Below are 24,815 nucleotides of genomic sequence, written 5' to 3'. Positions count from 1 at the left end.
GTATAAGAGGTATGTCAAAAAATATAAATTTCACTCAAGAGTAAAGTACCTTTATATTTCACAATATCGAAAATTGTTATTAAGAAAAAAATTTTTTCAATTAGAAGGATGTAATTGTACATGAAAACATAGTTTTTAATGCCAAACAACTTTTCATAATAACAATTTTTGATATTCTGGAATATAAAGGTACTTTACTCTTTAACGAAATTCATATTTTTGACATACCTCGTATTAAATTTGATATCTGGTGACTGAGTTTTAGATTTTAGACTATGAAAAGCATTTTATGAAGAAAAACTTTTTTTCGTAGAATTGATAATAAAAAAATTTTTCTATATTTTTCCTAGTAGCTACGCAGACATACTGTACCTATAAAAGCTTCTGTATAAGAATTTTCAAATTGTAATGCCATATTCGGATTTAACATCAAAAATTCAATATCAAAAATAAAATAAAAACATATTTGATAAAAGTAAAATGATGAATTCAACGATATTTTTAAAATTATTTATACAAAACAATTATTATTGTTTAAACACTTTTAAATAAACAATTAGCGGCAAAATCTGTAAGTAGAACAACGGTAGAACTTTTTACTTTAACATGTACAATAAAGTAACAAAAAAGTTTTAGAAAAATATAAGCTTGTTTGAATTTTTCCGAAACAATGCATGTTTTCGTTCTATATTGACTTCTCTATTGTATATCATCGGTATATTTTGTTAGCAGTTTCTTTGTTGTATTTAGTGGCTTTAGTGTATAATTCCGTATTTTTAAAATATTATAGTCAATTATGCGGACGGTATTCTGTTTTTGCTTGGAGCAAAATTTAACAATATATTGACAAAGGACAAAAAACATCAAAACACTTTACTAACATTTAAAAAAATAAATAAATAGAAAAAGTTTTCTTCTTTAAGTGCCGTCTAGTTTGTATTTTTGGGTTATTCTAAGCAAAAAATGTTCTTAGAAGTTTTTTCGTAGGATACATAGTTTTTCGAGATAAACGCGGTTGAACTTCTGCTTACCGCATTTGAAAGTTCAAGCCAAATTAGATCGGCTAAAAATTATTTTTTTTTTGTTGTCAAACACAGCTATAAACAAATAGTGTTTTAAGGCGTTTTAACGCATGCTACGTAGAAATTGCCTGTTTGTAGGCGCGCCTACTCGTTCGATTTTAAATGAGAAAAGCATTGGAAACATTATTCAAACACTATTATATGTGTTTATAGCTTTGTTTAACAATAAAAACATTTATTTTTAGCAATGCAAATAATTCAAATCGGTATGATTTGGCTTAAACTTTCAAATGCGGTAAGCAGAATTGCTATTTTATTTTTTAATCAATAGTTATTCGGGTTCACACATTGCAATTTTTCAATTTTTTGGAAGTTCAACCGCGTTTATCTCGAAAACTGTGCATCCTACGAAAAAACATGTAAGAACATTTTTTGCTTAGAATGACCCAAAAAATACAAAATATCGTTTTGTTTTGCGAAAAATCGCTGTTATGTAATTCCTCAAGTTCTTTGTTTATAACAATCTTATCGACATCCGGATCAACAGTTAACCAAAAAATTCGTGTTCTACGGGTCAAAATACATTAAAAAACTTAAGTAAGTCCATCTGAATAAAGGAGGCCGTTGTACCCCCTGGCGACAGGACTAGTCTCCCAGTGGGAGGTTGGATATCATCATCACTATCTTTACTCTATTTAACGCTGCTCTAAAAAATTCTATTGAATTAACTGCATTTAAACCAGTCAAAGAATGCTGAGAATCTCCTGGACAGACAGAATAACCAATGAGGAAGTACTAAGGAGAATACAGAACAGCAGGGAGATACTGGATTCCATCAAAATAAGAAAACTTCAATACTTGGGTCATATAACACGTGGTGACAGATATGAACTCCTAAAATTAATTATGCAGGGAAAGATTCAAGGAAGGAGAAAAATGTCCTGGCTGAGAAATCTCAGAGAATGGTTTGGATGCCGCTCAACTGAACTCTTTCGGGCTGTAGTGTCGAAAGTGAGAATAGCAATGATGATTGCCAACCTTCGTCACGGAGATGGCACGTAAAGAAGAAGAAACCAGTCGCTTAAATGTTTCAACCATGACACTCTTCTCCTTCATATACCCCTCCTCTTATCTTTCCCTGATTATCAATCTTAGAATTTCATACCGCTGTATTACGGTGCTATTTTACCCTTTCATGGATATTATGTCTAAAGTTCCTAGTTTTTCCATGCTTCCCAAGCTTTTGAGCTCTCCATTAAGCTATTTACTTTATATTTGTGGAGCGAGAAAAGAAATCAACAACACAACATGTAAGTGGATTATTCAGATGCTTCAGAGCAGAATAATATGCACAGATAAGTAAGAAAGTGTCATAAATCTGAGGGCAACTAAGGGGTGCCTTCAAGGAATCTGGGTCCAGGGTTTTTCAGACGATATTGTAATAGTGACTAGGGGAAAATTTCCCAGCACTGTAGCGGATTAGATGCGATATGCACTTCATTATATAGAGAACTGTTGTCTGAAAGCGAATATCTCCGTGAACAGTTTCAAAACTAAATTGGTGGTCTTTACAAATACGAGGAAACATACTGGACTGAGTGAGTTGAAATTATTCGGGGATATACTGGAAAGGACCAATGGTATTAAGTATCTCGGGGCAACCCTGGATTCCAAACTCGATTGAACCATCCATATTATTATCAATATAACCAGTAGGGATAACCTCTTCTGAAACTGCAGACGGCTTGTAGGTGAAATCTGGGGATTGAAACCAAAGGTAATCTAGTGGATTGGATATACACATCAGTGATACAACCGACAGTTACTTATGGTTCAGTACTTTAGTCACCTTTAGTGGAGAAAGACGGCTTTGCATTCTTGTGTGACTTCTTTTATCACCCTACAAAGACAAGCGATTTTGAATATAACACGAGCCTTGGATAGTACAGGAAAGGCTATCGCAGGCAGGGCCCCCGTAAGGGTTACTGGCGCCTGTGTGCAAAAAGGGATTTTGGCGCCCCTTAAGGCATTTTGGATCATGTTTTTTTTATTTTTTTTAATGTAGGTAGGTGCTTGAAACAAACCAAAAAACTAAACTTTAGAAGTCATATTTATAGTCCATTCCTCAAGGTAAAATATTGTAAAACCTCCGAATTTTAAAGAACCGGTTGGATTGACATAACGTTTGGCATACACATAGCTACCATGTCAAAGAATAAAGTGATATTGTGCCGATGTGTGCTTTTGCCCTGAATGTGAGTTTCACCCCTTCTCGGGGGTGAAAAACATCCTTTCACAAAAGTCCGGAATTGGATAAAATGACTAAACAGCTTTTGTTCTATAAGGTTTTTCACTAAGTCAATACTTTTCAAGTTATTTGTGAGTAAAAATGTTCATTTTTCAACAAAAAAAACACGTTTTTAGACGGATTTTCGCAAATAAATAAAAAAGTATTTTATCGAAAAAAATATAGCTTATAAATAAGTGAAAAAATGGAGTAAGTCTATATATGAAGACTGCAGACCCAGTATAAGCAGAGTTGTAGCTAATGAAAAGGAAGTTCTTATACTTCAAATTCCAAATCGAATATTTCAACGTGAAATAATCAAAAAATCAAGCACTTATGAGGGAAAACTCATTATAACTTTTTTAAAGTGTTTCACGTTCCTTATGACATGTAGCCACATGATGCCTTCACCACTGGGCGGACGGCGCGCGCATGTATGCCATTGATTATACACATTTTTAATATGTGTTTTTTGTCCGTTCAGAGTGTAAGTCTTAGGATCAGACATCCGCAAGCAATGTGTTAAAAGAACCTATATTTTTATTTTTTTTTAGTTATCAAAATTAAGTAAATTACGCTCAGAATAACGTTGGCACTCTTTTTGGTAAAAAAATCGTGAAAATCACCACCTAATTAGCATCCCAAATGAAATTAGTCATTACCGCTTCACTACAAGATACTTTACTTGCAATATGTATTATTTATAATATGATCTGAAGTTTCATCGATTGAAAGTGCTTATTTTTGAAAATGCTGTAGTTAAAATGGCTTGAACGAGTCACTAATTACGAATGTATGCAAATTCATATATCTTCACCAATTTTTGTCTTACGGGAAAACAAAAAAATCCAAAACATTGACACACAAAACTTAAATTTTTTACTGCTTGAGATTTTTGGTATTAATTTTTAAGTTATTTGTAAAAAAGGAATTTTTTCAAGATTAAAAAAAATCACTTTAAAACCAATTTTTTTCAAAAATGAGCACTTTAATCTGATGAAACTTACAGATCATATAAACAATAAATAGAAAGTAAATGGTAAAGCGGTAACGATTAATTTCATTTAGAATGCTAATTAAAGTGTGATTTTTACGATTTTTTTTTTTTCAAAAAAAAGGATGCTTGCTGCGTGTCCTTGTTGCTAGAAACTTTAAATACTTTAAAGAAGTTGTAATGAGTTTTCCCCGAAAAATACCTAATTCTTTGGTTATTTCACGTTGAAATATTCGATTTAGAATTTGACGAATAAGAACCTACGTTTTATTAGCTACAACTCTGCTTCCTCTGGGTTTGCAGACTTCATATTTATATAAATTATTCTTTTCACTTTTTTGAAAGCTATATTTGGCTAAGAGTATTTTTTTCGATAAAATAATTAGTTTTTGAGTTATTTGCGAGAAAACATCTAAAAACGGGGTTTTTTGTTGAAAAAGTAACATATTATTTACTCGCAAATATCTCGAAAATATTGACTAAATCTCTATAGAACAAAAGTTGCTTAGAATCAGTCAGTTTATCCAATTCCGGACTTATTTTGAACGTACATTTTTTCACCGCCAAGAATACTCCCAGGAATTCTCGGGCGTATTCGCCTGAGAATACCCCTTTTACCACCAGGGCAAAAGCACACATCGGCACAATATCACTTATTTTCTTGTTAGCTATGTGTATGACAAATTTCATGTCAATATAAGCGGTTCTTTAAAATTAACAGCAAAAACCGTGAGTAAATGGACTATTATTTTTGTAGACTAAAATATCAATATGAAACAAACAGAATAAAATCATAACAAAATAAATTAAAATGCCTGACTTCTGACATGTTCTCGCAAATGGGAATCGTCAGTAACTGCATAATTTTGTTTTTTTTTTGTTTGTTTTTTTGCAATTTTTGACCCCGGGTTTTGGCGCCCCTAAAGGATGGCGCCCGTGTGCATTACACACTTTGCACATATGGTAGCGGAGGCCCTGATCGCAGGTCTCCCTCCGCTGGAATTATATATTTCGGCGGCAGCCTTTATGCTTGGACGACAAATTATGTATTGAATACCCCACACAAATTGGGACTATTATTTGAAGAATCTATCTTTATGACGAACTCAGATATGATGACACCAGAACTAATTTTCACTAAGAAGATTAACACAATTATACCATCTAGAGAACAAAAGTCCCAAATATTAATGGGGACTTATATGGTTCACTGATGGATTTAAAACTGAGAAACATCTTTGGCCAAACATGCAACTATAATAAATTTTACTTTATTTCTCTTACTAATACTTACTTTTTTTCTCTGGGTTTCTTTCATGTTTTTTCTAATTGTTTTATTGATTTCAGTATATTCTACTGTGTTTCTTTTGCCTTTTTCATGTAGGATTCATCTTGTCTAGTTGGTTCTGGGTGGATAAAGTTACGTGCTTCTGATGCGAAAGTAAAATGAAGAAAAATACATGAGATTATATTTCTGCTGACTTCTCACATAGAGAAAACACTTATTCTCTTAGTGAAAGCAACTGTATCATAAACTCAGACAACTTTACTTGCTGGTTAGACCAAAATTTAGATTGAATCTGAAAAGCAAACTGTTGTTCTACAAAGGAATATCAAAACTTACATGGAGTTTGGGATCAAGTTATAGTAAACAACATCCGTTTTCAATGCTGATATTTTAAAACGCTTTCAATTGGGAGGTGTTGTGATTGATATTCAACTCTCCAATGGTTTATTTAAAATTGAATCGAAAATACGAAAACTTTCTACTCAGCAAACCTGCTACCTGTGCATTTTTGTGCAGCAAACATGCACGGGCTCAACTGGTATATTTGAAGTGACTTAGGAAGGAAATTTTAATGTATCGTGTCCCGAATTTTAACCATAATCTAGAGTCAATGATTGTTACTGGATATTTTCCTACATCACCATATTGTATACAAACCATGTGTTGTTATTGAAATTTTTCTTTAGACAGTTTTCAAATAAAGTAGGGTTAAGAAAACATTGTTGAAAGATTACCTTCCTAATTTGACGGTCTTCTTCCAAGGTAGCTAATTGTCACAACCTTTGAAAACATAATGTCAACAATATTTTGACAGTTCAACCTGACACGGTTCGTATTTAAAAATTTCTATTTTTAATGAGTGTACGGGAGCTCCTCAAAATAGCTCATGAAAATGTTGTTTACTGCGCCGACAATACTTGGAGTAATGGACTTAGTTGTTATCAAGAAGCCAGCATGAATCTTCTGTTAAGAGAAACAGCTCTAACAGAACCAAATTATGTAGGATTAAGGCCTAGGACAGTAAAAGAATGTATTCCTAACAGTAAATTAGCCAAGTATTCAGACTACGAATACCATGATTCTAGAGAATTGTCATATAGATTAGATGATTTTAAGAAAACAAGTTATGAATATGATTTTAGCAGTGAAGTGTCAAAGGAGCCATGGATGTTAAAAGAAGTAGATGAGTATTTTAAGTATTACACTGATTTTTACAAAACTCCAGATCCAAAAGATAGTGAAATCCAAAAGACGAATAGGCTTAAATATTTAACTACTTTTGAATTACCCTTTATGAAATGTAATTCTTTAGCAGAATATTTTCTTAAACTTCAAATAACTAAAGATAGTACAAAAAAATTGTGGGATGTTGAATCTTTGAATTCGAAAATGATTATGTTTAGGAGTCTCCGGTCGTTTTGTGATCAAAGATCTGTCTTGGTTTATAAATCACCAGCAGGTCGATTTTACGTTTCTGAATGTGACGATATCGATAGTGAATTAAAAGAAGATTATTATGGATGGCTAAAACATGACGTTAATGGAGAAAGTAATATACATTTAAATTCCCTTAAAGAAGAAGTTGGAGGTGATACAGTCTTTGAAGCCGATGTGGACTCAATGCAAAATAGAAGATTGTATTCAGCTGTTTTGCAAGGATTTTCTTCAAATAAAATTCCTTCAACTCAACAAAATCCGTTACCACTATTAGGAAGAAGTTTCTCTGATTCTAGTGAAAATACAATGGAAAAATTAGGAAGTACTATTAACTTTTGCAAAAGAAAAGTACATTCTGAAGATACATTTAAAAACAATAATATTTCTAAATTTTTCCCTAGTTGTAGTGCACTAGCTGGGTCATCTACTAGCATAGATGGTGTTTCCAGTTTTCAAAACGAAAATGTTTCCCAAGTGAATGCTGTACCACAACATACATTTTGTACATTTTCCCAACCAATTCGTTATCGGCCGAACTATAATCCTAACAGTTACCAGTTTCCCCCTTTTTATATGTTTGTCCACAATACTTTACAACAAACTTATGTGCAACCCGTTTACAACCCTATATATCTTCATAGATCAGTTCCTGTAAGTATGGATAGAAATATCCTTAATTCGAATTGTTCGCATGCTCAGTCTCAGTATTTTTCTTGTAAGTATACAACAAGTATTCAAAAAACAAAAAGTGGGATATACAAATCCAGATCGAAGAGAAAGTACTATTTACGAAAAAATAAAATAGCTTTGTTAAAATGCAGTTTTACTAGAGAAGACAAAAGACTGAACAAAATATATTCTATGCCAACGGCGACCGATTCGGATTGTTCACTTGGTGAAGTGTACAAAGACACAGACGAATTGGTATCAAAAATAATAAATTTAGTTTTAGACGACTCTCTTCCAGACTGTAGTGTGCCCGTATCTAAAAGTCAATCTGATGAACTAGAAAGACAAGCTCTGGAGCAGTATAACAACTCCGATGAGAATGTTTTTCAAGATCTAGAGAGACAAGCGGCTGAAGAATATGAAGACAATTCGGAAAACTACAGCAGCCCCCCGAATTGTAGATTTTTATTCGGGGGGTTATATAAAAAACTTAATTATTACGTATTTTAAGGAATATTCTTTAAGTTATCAACAATATAGCTAATGAAAAGATTCTTTGTAGACATAATCAAGATATAAACCAATGAAAGTTGCTCAGATGTTCTAACCATTATGTTAAAACAAAATTGGCGCATAAGATAATTACTGTTATAAATAAAGTTAAATTTATAATACAAATAGTGTTTCAAATGTGTTTTTAATTCTATTTAGCATCAACATTTAAAGTCAAACTCTGAAGATAATGAAGAAGTTAATACACAGAAGGATGAGATTATTTTATCACACCACTGAAATCATTTTGCCACTTCTTTTTATCTTGTTCTAGTTAATCTTGTCATTGATTTCAGGTTTGACTAAACTGAGTAACTAGTCAGTCCAATGTTTCAGTTATCATCCTTAGATAGTACGTCAACACTAATTCTTTCGTATATTAATAATAATAATGTATCATGTTTCTTAATAGCAGTAAAAAATAGACAAAATTTAAATAAAAAATAGTAAAGCTTCAGGACCAGGTGATTTACCTACCGAATTAATTAAACATGCAAGCGTAAAATCATATGAGCTGATTTGTGTAATTTTTTATAATGGGACGGGACGAGGGATGGGCAAGAGGAATGGAGCTACATGCGACTTTTGTAGATCTTCGTAAAGCATTTGAGTTGGTCCCTTTCCAGAAATTATAAAGAAAAAAAGCTGTGAAAGAAGCAGGTATAACCAGTGTATAAAATAATACATAATAGTCCAAGTAATAAAGCTTAAAATAGGACAAAACCTCGCAATTTTTGCAGAATGGATCGATTTGCTTGAAAATTTGAGAATAATTAGTGGATAGTCCAAGGATCAAAATCTATATAATGCCGAAAGGCGCTTTTACCATGGGGATGGTTGCCACCCCATGTGGGGGTGGAAACTTTTTATTATATTTTGACCGAAAAAGTTGGTACAAACATTCATTTTAAGCAAAAAACGTTCTATACATTTTTTTTTTATAAAATGAATAGTTTTCGATTTATTCGCTATCGAAAGTGTTAGTTTTATATCGAAAAAATCAAAGTTTTTAATAAGTTTTCTGCTAATAACTGAAAAAGTTTTCGTTTAATCAAAACAACTCTACTTAACAAAAATGTACCTTTTAAAAAAATAAACAAAACCGTTTTATGTTTCTTTATGATCAACAGTAATCGAGCTATACTTTATTATAATATAATTAACATATTATGTTAACTCTGCTTCGTCAAATGCTAAATATTGTAGTTTCAAAGTCAAAAGATGGGAAAACTATGCATTTTTCGAGGATAACTTGTTCAAACTAATTTAAAGTATTTGAAAATATATATCACCAGAAATAAAAAAAAGTATCCAGCTCAAAAATTAAGTGACTTATAATGAACATAATGTCAGTCCCTATTTTTTTAGAACAACTTTGAAAGAACAAATAGAACTACATTCAATCTTCAAGAAATAAGTATATCTTTTTCAACTCTGTTCTATCAAAGCTGGCCTACCACAGGATAGCGTACTGGGACCTGCCCGGTATCTCTTGTTTACCGCAGATATACCTTCAACTCTTCAGGAACCACTAGAGGACAGACCACCTACACAAGAAATGATGCTAGGAACGTTTTCCGACGATACTGCAATCCTAGCCTCACATACTGACCCTATTTATGCCTCGCATCTCCTTCAACCAGAATTCAAGATTGGTTTTTGGAATGGAAAATTAAAGTCAACGAAGGAAAATCTATTCATGTCACATTTACAACACGAAGATGAACCTGTCCTCCTGTAACTTTAAATAATCATCAATTATCATCAGCCAACGAGGTAAAATATCTTGGTATTCATTTGGACAGAAGTCATACATGGAGGAAACATATCTGGACCAAGAGAAAGCAACTAGGTCTCCAATTCAGAACTATGTACCTGTTGGTTAATGGGCCTATCATCAAGACTATCTCTGGATAACAAATTGCTTCTCTATAAGGCAATACTTACGCCAATCTGGACATATGGGTTGGAACTATGGAGAACCTGTCACTCCAAATCATCCATCGCTTCCAATCAAAAATCCTCCCAACCATCACTCATGCACCTTGGTAAATCAACAACAGAATTATTCATCGAGACCTTAAAATGGATATGGTACAGGAAGTCATCAAAAGATGTAGCGCTGCATACATTGCCAAGTTCGAGGATCATGAAAACCAGTTTGCACTTAACCTCCTAGACAATTCCTAAGAACAGCGTAGGTTAAAGAGGTTCAGACCACTGAACTTGCCATTTAGAATAAACTTGTGAACTAATTAGTTAATAATTATAACATGTAATTATTTCCTATACAACTTTATAAACATTGTACTTTGATTTTACCAGTGGGTAAAATCTTTTTTGTCCTTAGTCATTGTCATTACTTTCATTCAACCCATTCAACATTTGTCATTACTTTTGTTTATTGTTGACATTCAACAGATTATAAAATACTTGTAAATAATAAAAAAATATATTTTATCAGGCTTTGATTCAGCCAGTAGTGACGTACCTATGGGTCGGAAACGTGGGTTGTAGATACGAATATGTCACAAAAACCTGTCTCAGCCATAATAATGGTGTACTGGAGATGTGTTGCAATTTAACTTTACTGGACCATGCAAGAAATGACAAAACGAAAAAAAAAATAGAAGAAGAAGACATCGGGATCACGAAAAACAACAGAAAGAAAGAATGGATAACGCAAGAGATCATGGACCTCGTGGACGTAAGACGAAAACATAAAACAAACCCAATAGAATACAAACGAATCAATATAATCATTACAAAAAGGTGCAGATAAGTAAAATAAAACTGGATGTCAACAGAATTCCTAGAAATCGAACAACCTCAGGAAAGATGCGACATCTAATGTCCATAAAAAAGTGAAAGAAATGCCAGGTAGACAAGGAAAGAGACAAGAAACAATATTAAGAAATAATAATAACGAAATAATTATAGGTACAAAAGACAAATACAAATGGGAGAGATGGAAAGAATACATTTACTGTCAATTACACACTTTTAGACCACGATAGACCGTGTTCTCCACCAACCACAGATTATCGAATAAATAAAAGAGGTCCAGAAATAACCAGAGAAGTTATTCGTGCAGTAAAAGCTCAGATAAACGGAAAAGCCACCGGTTCAGACAATATCAATATCGAAGTATGTACTTAAATTAATTGCAGACAACGAAAGTAAAAGCTACACTTGTTTAAACTTCTTTCGCTCAACTCAGACACATTTTGGCAGATTCGGAGTATGAAACATTACAACACAAAAATTCCTACCTCACGTTACTAACAGCTCAAATAAGCTTTCGCTTTCATTAAAAAAAAGAAGAATGATTGAAAATAGTGTGGGAGTGTATATTAAACTCATAAAATTTTCCGTATTTTCAAAATACAGTGATGAGCGCGCTAATATCCGGCAAAATAGCGCAAAAGATGGAAAACATAATACATGCGAAACAAAAAGAGATAAAACTAGTGGAGGTGGAAATGATCGTTATAAACGTATAAATTAACGTTACATTACATTATTTCCCACCTTTAGACGTCTGTGACAGGATTATTTTGTAAAATTCTACTGTCACAGTGACAGTTGTCATACTCCTCTGATACGTCTAAAGATGGAAAACTATGTAATGTAATGTTAATTTATACGTTTATAACGATAGTCCGTTCTTTAACGGTAAAATATTGCAAAATCTCTAAATTTTAAAGAACCGCTTGGATTGACATGAAATTTGGCATACACATAGCTAACAAGTAAAAAAAAAGTTATATTGTGCCAATATGTGCTTTTGCCCTGGGGGTGGTTTTCACCTCCTCTTGGGGGTGAAAAAATATTCGTCTAAAGAAAGTCAGGAAATGGATAAACTGGCTAATTTTAAGTAACTTTTATTCTATAGAGTTTTTTCATTAATTCACTACTTTTCGAGTTATTTGCCAGTGAATATGTTCATTTTTTCAACAAAATAACCACGCTTTTAGACGGTTTTTCGCAAATAACTCAAATAGTAAGTATTTTGTCGAAAAAATATTCTCAGCAAAAATATAGCCTGTAAAATTTTTTAAAAAATGGCGTATATATCACGTCTCTACACCTAGTAGAAGCAGAGTTATAGCTAATGAAAAATAGGTTCATATTCGTCAAATTCCAAATGGAATACTTTAACGTGAAATAACCAAAAATGAAGCACATTTCGGGGAAAACTCAATACAACTTATTTAAAGTGTTTAAAAAAAGCTTCATTTTTGTTTTATAAAAAAATTTCTAGCATCAAAATTAAACAAGTTACGCTCAAAATAAAGTTAGTCCCTTTTGCTTTTGGTAAAAAAATCGAGAAAATCACCCACTAATTAGTATCTTAAATAAACTTAATCGTTACGACTTCACGTTTCTTGACTCGTGTATATATTTTTTACATGATCTGTAAGTTTCATCGGTTCAAAGTCCTTATTATTGAAAGGGCTGTAGTTAAAAGGTGTTGAACGAGTCGCTGATCACGAATGTATGCAAATTTAGAAACACCAAATCTTAATCAATTTTTGTCTAACAGAAAAACAAAATATACATGATATTCAGAAAAGCAAATCTGACTTTTTTGTTTTTCGAGATTTTTGGTATCTCTAACAATTTTTAAGTTATTTTGAAAAAAGGCATATTTTTCAAAATTTAAATTTTTAAAAATTTTACTTTGAAACCAAATTTTTTCAAAAATAAGCACTTTGAATCGATAAAACTTACAGATCATATAAACACAACATAAGTAAAATAATTTGTGGAGCGGTAACGATTAATTCCATTTAAGTTGCTAATTAGGGGGTGATCTTCCCGATTTTTTTTTTGCAAAAACAAAAGGGACCAACTTTATTTTGAGGGTAACTTGCTTAAATTTAATGCTAGAAACTTTTTGTAAAAAGAGAAATAAAGCTTTTTAAAAAACTTTGAAAAAGTTATAATAGGTTTTTCCCAAAAAGTGCTTAATTTTTTGGATATTTCACGTCGAAATATTCTATTTGAAATTTGGTGAATATGAATCTATTTTTCATTGGCTATAACTCTGGTTCTACGAGATCCAGAGACCTAACGCGTACACCGTTTTTTCTTTTACTTTTTTATAAACTATATTTTTGCTAAGAACGTTTTTTTTGACAAAATACTTACTTTTTGAGATATTTGCGAAAAACCGTCTAAAAATGTGGTTATTTTGTTGAAAAATGAACATATTCACTCGCAAATAACTCGAAAAGGGTTGACTTGGCGAAAAAGCTCTATAGAACAAAAGTTACTTAAAATTAGTCAGTTTACCCATTTCCGGACTTATTTTGGACATATATTTTTTCACCCCAAAGAGGGGGTGAAAGTCACCCCCAGGACAAAAGCACACATCGGCACAATATCACTTTTTTTCTTTGACATGTAAGCTATACGTATGCCAAATTTCATGTCAATCCAAGCGGTTCTTTAAAATTTAGAGCAAAAACCGTGAAAGAATGGACTACGATCATTTCCATCTCCACTAATTTCATCCCTTTTTGTTTCGCAATGTATTATGTTTTCCATCTTTTGCGCTATTTTGCCGGTTATTAGCGCATTCATCACTGTATATAATTTCAGTTGTTATAATTTAACATACAGTACGTAAATTGTTCGGCTGGACATGGGGAGTATACATTAAGACAATTATGGCAACTGCGCTCTCTCGGTGACAATATGGTTGTTAGTTGTTAGCATTAAGGGGCATTAACCTCAAAATTGACAATTCATTTCGGATGATACAAATACAAATAAACGTCAAAACATGACAATGTAGTAACTAAATATTTTTGGCCTGAGGGAATGGGAAAACTGTGTCTGTTTAATTTTGAAATTAGTTTGTAAATAATTTTAAAAATTAAAGTAAAACTATTAACTCGTGAATTATAACCTTTGTTTTTGATTTATTTATGGACAGTGCAGCGTGTCTTCCAAACTGACTGATTATATTCGTCCTACAGCTCCATTAGTTCAGAGAAATAAGGAAAAAAAATATCGTGTTGGTGACACATCCCCCTCCAGGCTGAAACCAAATTTTTCGAGTAACATGGTCATCTATAATAATAACCTATATGTTTCCTGCAGCCGCTTTTGATGATATACATAGTTATAAACAAATGAAGATCAAAAAACGGTAAATTTTCGCTTTTCTCGTCTCTTACTAAAAAATTGGGCATTTTAAACAAATTTGAGAGTAATAAACTCATAAACCGTATAAAAAACTTCAATATGGCGTTCGCTGAGTATGTCTATCCTTATTGGTTACTTAGAAAATTGGCAAATAAATCATAAATTTTGAGTTTTTATAAATATTCATAACTTATGTAAAAATTAACTTAGAACCTTCTTATTTTAAAAGTTATTTAATTTGTTTATCCAAAATTAATTTTTTTTGCAACACTGTAAGTCAGAAAATGATGAAGTTACAGTAATATTTTGGATAGTTTATGAAAGAAGAAAATTTACAGTATTAATTTAATTTAAAAAAAATGACAAAAAATAATTATAGATATTGCAAAATAATTTTGCAAAAACATGTGAATTAAAAAAAATGGGGGGGCTAACTTTGTCCCTAAATGTCCTAGAACAGTTGTTTTTCTTTCTAAATGTGTATAAAAATTCAGTCTTTCTAAATATGAAAAAATAATTTTTCTACGGGTAACGGTTAAAAAGTTATTCTAATTGTTTATAAGTAAGCAAAAAATGGACATGTTTTTGCAAAATAATTTTACACTGTTTAAAATTATTTTTTGTTATTTATTTTTAATTAAGGTAATAGTATAAATGTTCTTCTTTCATAAACTGTCCGAAGTATTATTGTAACCTCATAATTTTCTGACTTATAGTGTTGCAAAAAAAATTAATTTGGGAAAAATAAATTAAATAACTTTTAAATTATTTGACCAATTGCTTTGAAATTTAAAATATAATTTAAATACAAGAAGTCTCGGCATTCCGTTTAATAAGAAGATTATAGGTTAATTTTTACCTAAGTTACGAATATTTATAAAAACTCAATATTTATGATTTATTTTGCAATTTTTTAAGCAACCAATAAGGTTGGACATATTCAGCGAATGCCATATTGAAGTTTTTTATACGATTTATGAGTTTCTTACTCTCAAATTTGTTTAAATTTCTTAACTTTTTATTAATAGACGAAAAAAGCGATAATTTACCATTTTTCGATCTTCATTTGTTTATAACTATGTATATCATCAAAATCGGCTGCAGGAAACATATAGGTTAATAATATAGATGTCCATACTACTCAAAAAATTTGGTTTCGGCCTGGAGGGGGATGTGTCACGAGAAAAACCTTATTTCTCTGGACTACATTGCACCAAAACTTGTACCTACTCGAACAGAAGCTTCAACTAGCATAGTTGCCACAGTAGGGCTTTTCATTCACATTCATTTGTTTCGAGCTTCTGTCAAATATCATATAATCCGTGTATATTAATACCGGTTGTCCACTTATATTTTCCCCCATTTTAACTGCCTATAACTTCTAAACGGCTTAAGATAGAAATATACGGTTTTCGCTGAAATGTTTTATTTTAGTAAAAGTTTTGTCTGAAAGGATTGAATTTTTTATATCGCTTTCAAATACGAAAATAAAAATGGCGGATTTTTGAAAAAAACGTTGTTGACTTTTTTTTAATGGAACACCCAGTATATTTTTTTGTAAATTGAAAGAAACGTCATTCACCTATTCAGCGATATAAAGTTTTTCAAAATCGGTTGTCAAATCACTGAATAATTAATTTTTAAAATGAGAGGTGCAACGTGGATATCACATACCTAAATATCATAACGAAGCAAATTTATATTATGTTATGTGATTTCCACATTGCATCTCTCATTTTAAAAATTAATTGCTCAGTCATTTGACAACCGATTTTAAAAAAATTTATATCGCTGGATAGGTAAATGACCGTTTTTTTTCAAGTTACGAAAAAATATACTGAGTGTTTTAATAAAAAAAGTCAACAACGTTTTTTTTAAATCCGCCATTTTTTATTTAAAAGCGATATAAAAAATGGTCATTTACCTAAAAACTTGAAAAAACGGTCATTTACCTATCCAGCGATATAATTATTTTTAAAATCGGTTGTCAAATGACTGAGCAATTAATTTTTAAAATGAGAGATGCAATGTGGAATTCACATAACATAATATCAATTTGCTTATTATGTTATTTAGGTATGTGATATCCACGTTGCACCTCTCATTTTAAAAATTAATTACTCAGTGATTTGACAACCGATTTTGAAAAACTTTACATCGCTGGATAGATGAATGAATTTTCTTTCAATTTACAAAAAAATATACTTGGTGTTCCATTAAAAAAAAAAGTCAACAACGTTTTTTTCAAAAATCCGCCATTTTCATTTTCGTATTTAAAAGCGATACAAAAAATTCAGTACATTCAGACAAAACTTTTACTAAAATAAAACATTTCAGCGAAAACCGCATATTTCTATCTTGAGCCGTTTAGAAGTTATAGGCAGTTAAAATGGGGGAAAATATAAGTGGACACCCGGTATTATACGCAGACTATACAAATGGCAGAGGCTCGAAACAAATGACAATCGATGAAAATCCCTATTATCTCAATGTATATTCCCTATGTCCAGCTATACGATTTACGTACTGTATAAGTACCAGTAAATAATTTTTTTATTGGCGCTGGCGCTGTTTAGAGTATTAGATATTAGTATTATTAGGCCAGGGTAATAAGACAAAAATATACCCTGTTCGTGACACTTTAGCAACCAGGGTACTGACGCATTTTTTCGACAGGTAATACCTGTAAATTGTAACTATTTCCTGCGTAGGATCTGTCGGCCATTTTTATTTATAAACAAAATAGTGTCAAAAAACGGCATTTTTCCATTTTTTTTTTCAAATTAATGGAAAACAGTATCTAAGAATTATGGTTTTCTTAGTACAGATATCTTCGAGAGAATGGAAAAAGATTTAAAATGGCGTATTACAAAGTTTAATACACTCATTTATTGTTAATATAATTGTGAAAAAAGGTCAAAATTTCAAAAAAAATTTCACAATAACTATTGTAAAAATAAGTATAGAGCTTTGATATTTTTGACAAATTAGGGTTCTTTGGTGCTTAACATATGACAAAAATTTCAAAGCGATTCATTCAATTGTTTAAATTTTATTCAAATTGTTTATCCCAGAGAGCTTTTCTTGCAATAAGTCAGAAAAACATAATGTTAGAACCATTCTAAAGGTGTCAAATGAAAGAGCATGACCTAAACTTTTAAATTAGTTTAAAAAAAGTGAATAAAAATGCATTTATTAGTAATAAATATTTACGCAAAAGTATCGTCAATTTTTCTTTTTTTGAATCCCTCAAACTTTTTAAATAACTTTTGTCAAAAAAATCTATTTTTTACCGTTTTTTAGGTACATACCTACCAAGTAATGTTATTTATATGATAATTGATGAAAAATTGTAATAAATATATATAATTTATTATATAAAAAATAAAAAGTGTATAAGGAAAAATTTAACATACTTTTGCATAATTATTTATTACTAATAAATGCATTTTTTATTCACTTTATTTAAACCAATTTGAAAGTTTAGCTCATGCTCTTTCATTTGACACCTTTAGAATGGTTCTACCATTATTTTTTTCTGACTTACGTTATTGCAAAAAAAAAGCTCTCTGAGATTAACAGTTTGAATAAAATTTAAACAATTGAATGAATCGCTTTGAAAATTTTGTCAAATATTAGGCACCAAAGAACCCTCATTTGACAAAAATTTCAAAGCTCTATACTTATTTTTATAATAGTTATTGTAAAATTAATTTTTTTTGAAATTTCGACCATTTTTCGCAATTATATTAACAATAAATGAGTGTATTAAACTTTGTAATAAGCCATTTTAAAGCTTTTTCCATTCTCTCGAAGATGTTTCTACTAAGAAAACCATAAGTCTTACTGGTTTCCATTAATTTGCAAAAAAAGGAAAAACCACCGTTTTTTGACACTAAATTGTTTATAAATAAAAATCGCCGCCAGATCCTACGCAGGAAATAGTTACAATTTGTTCTTATAGGTATTACCTGTCGAAAAAACGCTTCAGTACCCTGGCTGTTGAAGTGTCATGGAAAAACCTTATTACCCTGGACTATATTGTTGTTTCGTTGTTTGTTTACTCTTAATATTTTCTATGAGTACATGGATTGGTTGTATAGTAATTTCCAGCTAGGTCTAGTCTGTCAAAATGTCACTAACTTCGCAAAAAAAAATAATTACTAAAATTCATGTTTTATTGATTATCGAAGAGCATGTGACTGCGTTAACCATAAAAATATTATCGAAATTCTGACAATTGGAATTCCCTTAAAGACGAAAATGACCTGGCTGAAAGATCTGACGAGCTGGTTGACCGCTCATCCGCATAAATCTTTCGTGTAGCAGTTTTCAAAGCTACAATTGCCATTTGGATCACCAACCTTCGAGAGGAGGAAATAAGGTATAGAAATTTCAGATGTTAATGCCTTTACGGTTAATGCCTTAAAGGTCTTAACGCCTTGTTGTGCGCATAAATAAATAAAATGAGGATGGGAGATTAGCGATGGCAAAATACCAAATATTATATATTTAAAAATAAAGAAAGAAAAGGAGAACAGCTCCATAAACATGAAGGAAAAAATAAGTGGATCTCTCTATGCAAGATAGCAGCCTGGTGAGGGATAATTGGAGAACTATGACAGATGGAGCCACAAATACGTGAACTTACAGATATACCTATAATATACAGGGTGTTTCTAAATAAGTATGACAAACTTTAAGGATTAATTCTACATAAACAAATAATGACTGTTTGCTCTATAAATAAACATATGTCCGCAAATGCTTCGTTTCCGAGATACGGGGTGTTGAAATTTTTTTTCCAAGTGCCAATTTATTTATTAATCTAACACCAATTAAGCTATGAAAATGAGATTTGGTAGGGTTTAAGAGGTAGTTATTGCGTATTTTTTGACATACAAATAAGAATTTGGTATTCATCATTGACGCGCATACGGGTAATGGTCTGATTTTTTTTAAGAAAAAAATAGTACGCCACTGAGATATTTCAAATTAAAAATTATTTTTCAATTACACGGTTATTTTATGATAAAAAACCTCTCTTGTCTTATTTTCATATGATGCACTGTTTTTATGCAATAAATAAAAAATCTTAGCGCATATTTTTCATTTCATTAATGCATTATCAAGAACTATCTAATACAATAATAAAATTAATACTAAACGAGAACAATAACAGAAAATAACCCTAATAAAATTTCAATTAGGCGCAAAGCTACAACAAATGTTCAAAATGACCTCCTTCACTGGTGACACAAGAATTTTAGATTTATCATTGGCGCGCGTACGGGTAATGGTCTGAATTTTTTTAAGAAAAAAATAATACGCCACATATGTCAAATTAAAAATAATTGATGAATTCCTCGTAAAATTTGTGACAAAATACATCTTGCCTTTTTTTGATATGAGGCGCCTTTGTTATACAAAAAAATAATACATCTTAACGCTTACAAAGTATTCGAGGTAGTTTCCATATGCATAGAAACTTATTTCAAATACTTTGTAAGCGTTAAAATGTTTTATTTTTTACATAAAAACGGTGCACCATATGAAACTAAGACAGGAGCGTCATTTGGAATTTTGATAGGGGGGGCAAGCATTATATATACTATACATTTATGTGCAAACATAATACAAAATTGATCTATTTTTTGTAAATCTCAGTAATTTTCAGGGTCAGGGGGGGCAAATGCCCCCTGCCCCCTATCAAATGACGCCCGTGAACTAAGACAACAGAGCTATTTTATCATAAATTAAACCAGGAATTCATAAATAATTTTTAATTTAAAATATCTCAATGGCGTACTATTTTTGTCTTTAAAAAAAAATTCAGACCATTACGCGAATACAAGATTCTTATTTGTTGCAATAACTACGTCTTAAACCCCACCAAAGTTCTTTTTTATACCTCAACCGGTCTTAGAGCAATAAATAAATGGGCATTTTGAAAGAAAAATTTCAACACCCCGTATCTCGGAAACGAAGCATTTGCGGACATATGTTTATCGAGCAAACAGTCATTATTTTTTCATGTAGAATTGGACACCTAAAAGTTTGTCATACTTATTTAGAAACACCCTGTATATTTTTCTCCCTGATGCAAACCTAACTAGAAAAATGAGTTAGAACTTAGGCACTTACCTAATTGGAGCCAATAGATTATTTCTTGCAAATACCTGGTGCTTATGCGTTACTTAGGTACATACAATACCTATTACTTTTATTGTATTCGTACATATTATTATGTACAAAACCAGATTCCGAGAGAAAATTAAATAATTACCTGAAGGAAATAATAATTATTTTGACATAAACAACAAAATGATAAAGCAACTTATTACGCCGTTATTCAACGATTTTGATGGTATAGTTGCTTTTAGTATGGTTTAAATAAGAAGAATCTATCTAGTCAGGAAAATTTTCTCATTTTCAAAACCACGATTATTAATAATTCACAACCTTAAATGTTACATACATTCCCAGCAATAAAAATATAATTTACCTACACTAATATTTGGCCTACAAATTATAACGCATAAAGTTTAAAGTATATGAATTAATTGCATTTGAAATCCCAAAATTCTACTTCATATTCACTAGTGAGGGTTGAAAGTACCCATAAAAACACGCCGTATATGTTTAACCCTTGAAATGTATGTCAAGAAGTAATTACTTTTTTTTCAATCTACGTGCATTACAAATTCTACTCACCATTTTAAAACTCCAAAGTCGGAATCCACTCAGCGGTGGATTCTTCTTTAAATAAAAAGGAAAACATAATGAAGGGATGGGATGGCATAGAAACAACACCGCAAGGGTTAAAATTTCACGAGACAGACATGATCGTGGTGACTGTCCATATTTGTAGGATCGTGAGATCGATCGCGCAAAAGGGGGCGTGCCATGTTGTTCTTCATTTCGCTTACAACGGCGCATCAGACCTCCAGATAAAGATAAAAAGTCAGATAAATTATGGAAACTTAGAAGTTAACGGACCCTACAGCTTTTTTCGAAGTGTTTTCATGTTCAATTACGGATATTGCCCATTTGCTATAATATATTGTTATAAAGTGGAGACGTCAACACGAACTCATTATCACTTTGTTTTACACTACATTTGAAAATTCATGATAGCTGAAATACAAACGCTAAAGACTACAGTGGATACAGAACGATGAACAATATCATTAATACGTCATGTTATTAAATTATTAATTATTATTGAAGATAAAACATCATCATCATAAGTGACTCGACAATTATTTGTTGTGGATCTTGGCCTGCTCGCAAAGAAGTCGACACTCCTGTCGATTCATCGCAACTTCCTTCCATCTTCTGACCCCTAGAATCTTTAGGTCTTGTTCCACATCATCAATCCATCTTCTTTGTGGTCGTCCTCTGTTTCTTGTGCCCTCTGGTTTTGAAAATGTTAATTTCTTGGTGTATTCGTACTCTGGTATCCTAGCAATCTAAGTCTCTGCACTTTAACGAATTCCACAATATCTGGATCGGTGTATAACTGATACAGTTCAAAGTTGTATCTTTGACGCCATAGCCCATTTTCATTTATGGCCCCAAAAATCTTTCTAAGAATTTTTCTCTCAAAAAAACCAACAAGTCTTTCATCATTTTGAGATAAAGTCCACGTTTCAGCCCCATCCCCATATATCAAAACCGGTCTTATTAAGGTCTTGTAGGTATACAGTGCTAGTCAAAAGTCCGTACCCCCCCCCTCGTATCTTTTGAACGGTTATACCCATAATAGTGAAATTTGGAGGGAGGAAATAAACGGACTTAAGCTTCTTAACTAGTTATGACAGGTGACGTAATAGTGACAGATGACGTTACAGAGCCACTGTGACCGATAATTTTAAATGGGACCTTATGGCAAGTGATACCTCGTTTGAAAGGTATTTAAAATACTTATTCAGTCATACTATTTTTTTTGGTTTAAGTTGATTTTGATTTTGGTGAATAAAGTAAATAAATATAATATTGTAGTTTCGCATTTAATTAATAAAAATTCAAATGTCCGCCTATGGTTTTTTTTTGTCAAAAAAGTTGACGTTTTTTAATTCTCTAGTAGTTTTTACGTCAACGTGAACCTTTTTGACAAGTAATATAGGCGGAATTTTGAATTTTAATTAATTAAATGCGAAACTACAAGTTTATATTTATTTAATTTATTCATTAAAATTAGCTTAAACTCAAACGAAATTAGTATGAATGAATAGGCATTTTCAATACCTTTCAAACAAGGTATCACTTGTCATAAGGTCCCATTTAAAATTATCGGTCACAGTGGCTCTGTAACGTCATCTGTCACTATTACGTCACCTGTCATGACTAGTTAAGAAGCTTACGTCCGTTTATTTCCTCCCTCCAAATTTCACTATTATAGGTATAACCGTTCAAAAGATACGAGGGGGGGTACGGACTTTTGACTAGCACTGTATATTGAACTTTACTGCACGTTTTATATTTTTATTTAAAAAAAAAAAAATGTTTCTGGAGACCGTGAACAGTTCTGTTTGCTATTGCTATGCGTCTTTTTATCCCGTCGCTTGTCGTGTTTATTGAGTTTACTAGCGATCCAAGATATGTGAATTCCTTGACTTGCTCAAAGGTATGGTTGTTAATTTGAATTCTCTGTTGGATATTTCGCGAGTTGCTAATGCAGGCCGCACTCAAAATCTTCGTTTAACACTCCGGTGTCACCTGCACAAAATTACACAAGCTGCTGCTGCTATGACGGCATCTCCTACGTATGACGTCATTTTATATACTACCTAACCTAGCAGATATCCATCTTAAGCCGGGTCCAGACTATGTAACAAAACATGTGAAATAACAAAGTTTTATAACTTGTTACAGAATTTTAAATAAAAAAGTTTTAAAACACAGTGTGATTTTAACATTTTTCTGGTTATATAGCATGTTTTGTGTTATCCAACAGATATCGGTAAACATCAAAGGAAGTTATAAAACATTGTTGTAAAACCGCACCGCCACTGATCTACACTGAAAAACATGTTATTGGAACATTTCTCTGGCATAGTACACGTGCAGCAACCGTCGGAGTACGCGAGCAGCTACTTTGGTAGGAATCTCCACTTGCTAAGAATCTTATCGTAACTGCTAATCTTCCTGCCTATTTTATGGCCGATTTTATTTATGAGAAATTCAAAACCAGAACTTTTCATTCTTAAGAAGTTTTTAAAACTACCATCACATTTAATATCTCCTGTCGATAGGTTGTGTAATCTCTTTCCATATCACCTAAAAGAGCTGTACCACTATATTTTGCTCGAGTTGCTAATGAAGGCCGCACCCAAAATCTTCGTTTAACACGCCGGTACTGAACTCTACTGGAACCAAAACGCCTCTGTTAGAACCGAAATGGGTGATACTGAAACCATAAACATCCAAAGAGAAGTTAGACAAGGTTGTATACTATCACCATTATTATTCAACTAGATGAAGCCCAAGAAGGAATAAAAGTCAATGGAAAAATCGTGAACAACATCGGGTAAGCCGATTGTAACGGGTACGAAAGCCACTAACGTTTTCGAAACCCTAATATAATTTTTGTTCCACCCTATATGCACAAATCCGTTTCAGAAATTGTACCGGGTATTGCGTGGAATTGGATCATCTGTGATTCTTTTTCGTTTCTCATAATATTGGATCGATCATCGGATATTGTGTTGTTTATCTAACTTTTCTCAGGGATTTGGCGTAGATAAGTACCTCGAGTTGTTTACTATACTGAGAATAGCAGTTTTAATTCAAAGAGATTTAATGATTTTTCGAGACGAGAGTCTGAATTTTTGTTGATAAGTGGTACTCATTAAGCTCAGATTACTGCCGCTACCGACTTTGAGACTGTGGGAAATGTTCATCTTATAACGATAAGAGCTCTGAGAGTGTTCAGCGAGGCCAGATGTTATTTGAGCCGATTCAGCTATTATCATGGGAAAAGTTCTGTCCAAGGTGACGCTAAACCCATGAGTTGGTAAATCTTTGATTGACTGGGAAATATCGATGGCGTAGAAAAGAGGATTTGCGAGTTTAGAGGGTGTGGCTAAAAATATGTCTAAGTGACTTCTTATTTGTCAAGATTCTAATTAGGGAAGTGTCTTAAGTCTGTAATATTGGTCGTTGAGATTATTGATGGGAAGATCGAATGATTTTTTGGAAGGGCGTTGAATTTTTAAGGATTGAGTTTGAGGAGATCGAGAAAGTCAGTCTAGTTTGAGCCGCCAAGAGTTGAAGTTGAGTTAGCCTCGGCAGGTCTGCAGGGTTGCAGTACCTGAAAGGTTGAAGTTCCAGTTTAGTTTGTCTAAGGTGAAGTTATTGTGCAATTTTATTACAGAAGTCTTTGTGTTGGAGATATCATAAAGTGTT

The 24,815-nt window shown here is 32.1% G+C and overlaps 2 protein-coding genes across 2 annotated transcripts in view; one reads left to right on the top strand and one right to left on the bottom strand.

Annotated features, from left to right (window-relative positions):
- The window catches only part of LOC114330037 (uncharacterized), a 157,994-nt gene extending 136,734 nt beyond the window's left edge, over positions 1-21,260 (bottom strand). Inside the window, exon 1 of the mRNA XM_028279334.2 lies at positions 21,120-21,260. The gene's annotated coding sequence lies outside the window, so the exon portion shown is untranslated. The remainder of the gene's footprint in view (positions 1-21,119) is intronic.
- Positions 6,391-8,328, top strand: LOC114330038 (uncharacterized). Its single transcript, XM_028279337.2, has one exon. The coding sequence runs from the start codon at positions 6,447-6,449 to the stop codon at positions 8,205-8,207; it is 1,761 nt and encodes a 586-aa protein (XP_028135138.1). The 5' UTR covers positions 6,391-6,446; the 3' UTR covers positions 8,208-8,328.
- Positions 21,261-24,815: the final 3,555 nt, after the last annotated feature.

Source organism: Diabrotica virgifera, chromosome 1, assembly GCF_917563875.1.
Source record: "Diabrotica virgifera virgifera chromosome 1, PGI_DIABVI_V3a".
Lineage (NCBI taxonomy): Eukaryota > Metazoa > Arthropoda > Insecta > Coleoptera > Chrysomelidae > Diabrotica > Diabrotica virgifera.
Note: the sequence above shows the minus strand (reverse complement) of the source record. Positions and strands in the feature narration are given on the sequence as shown.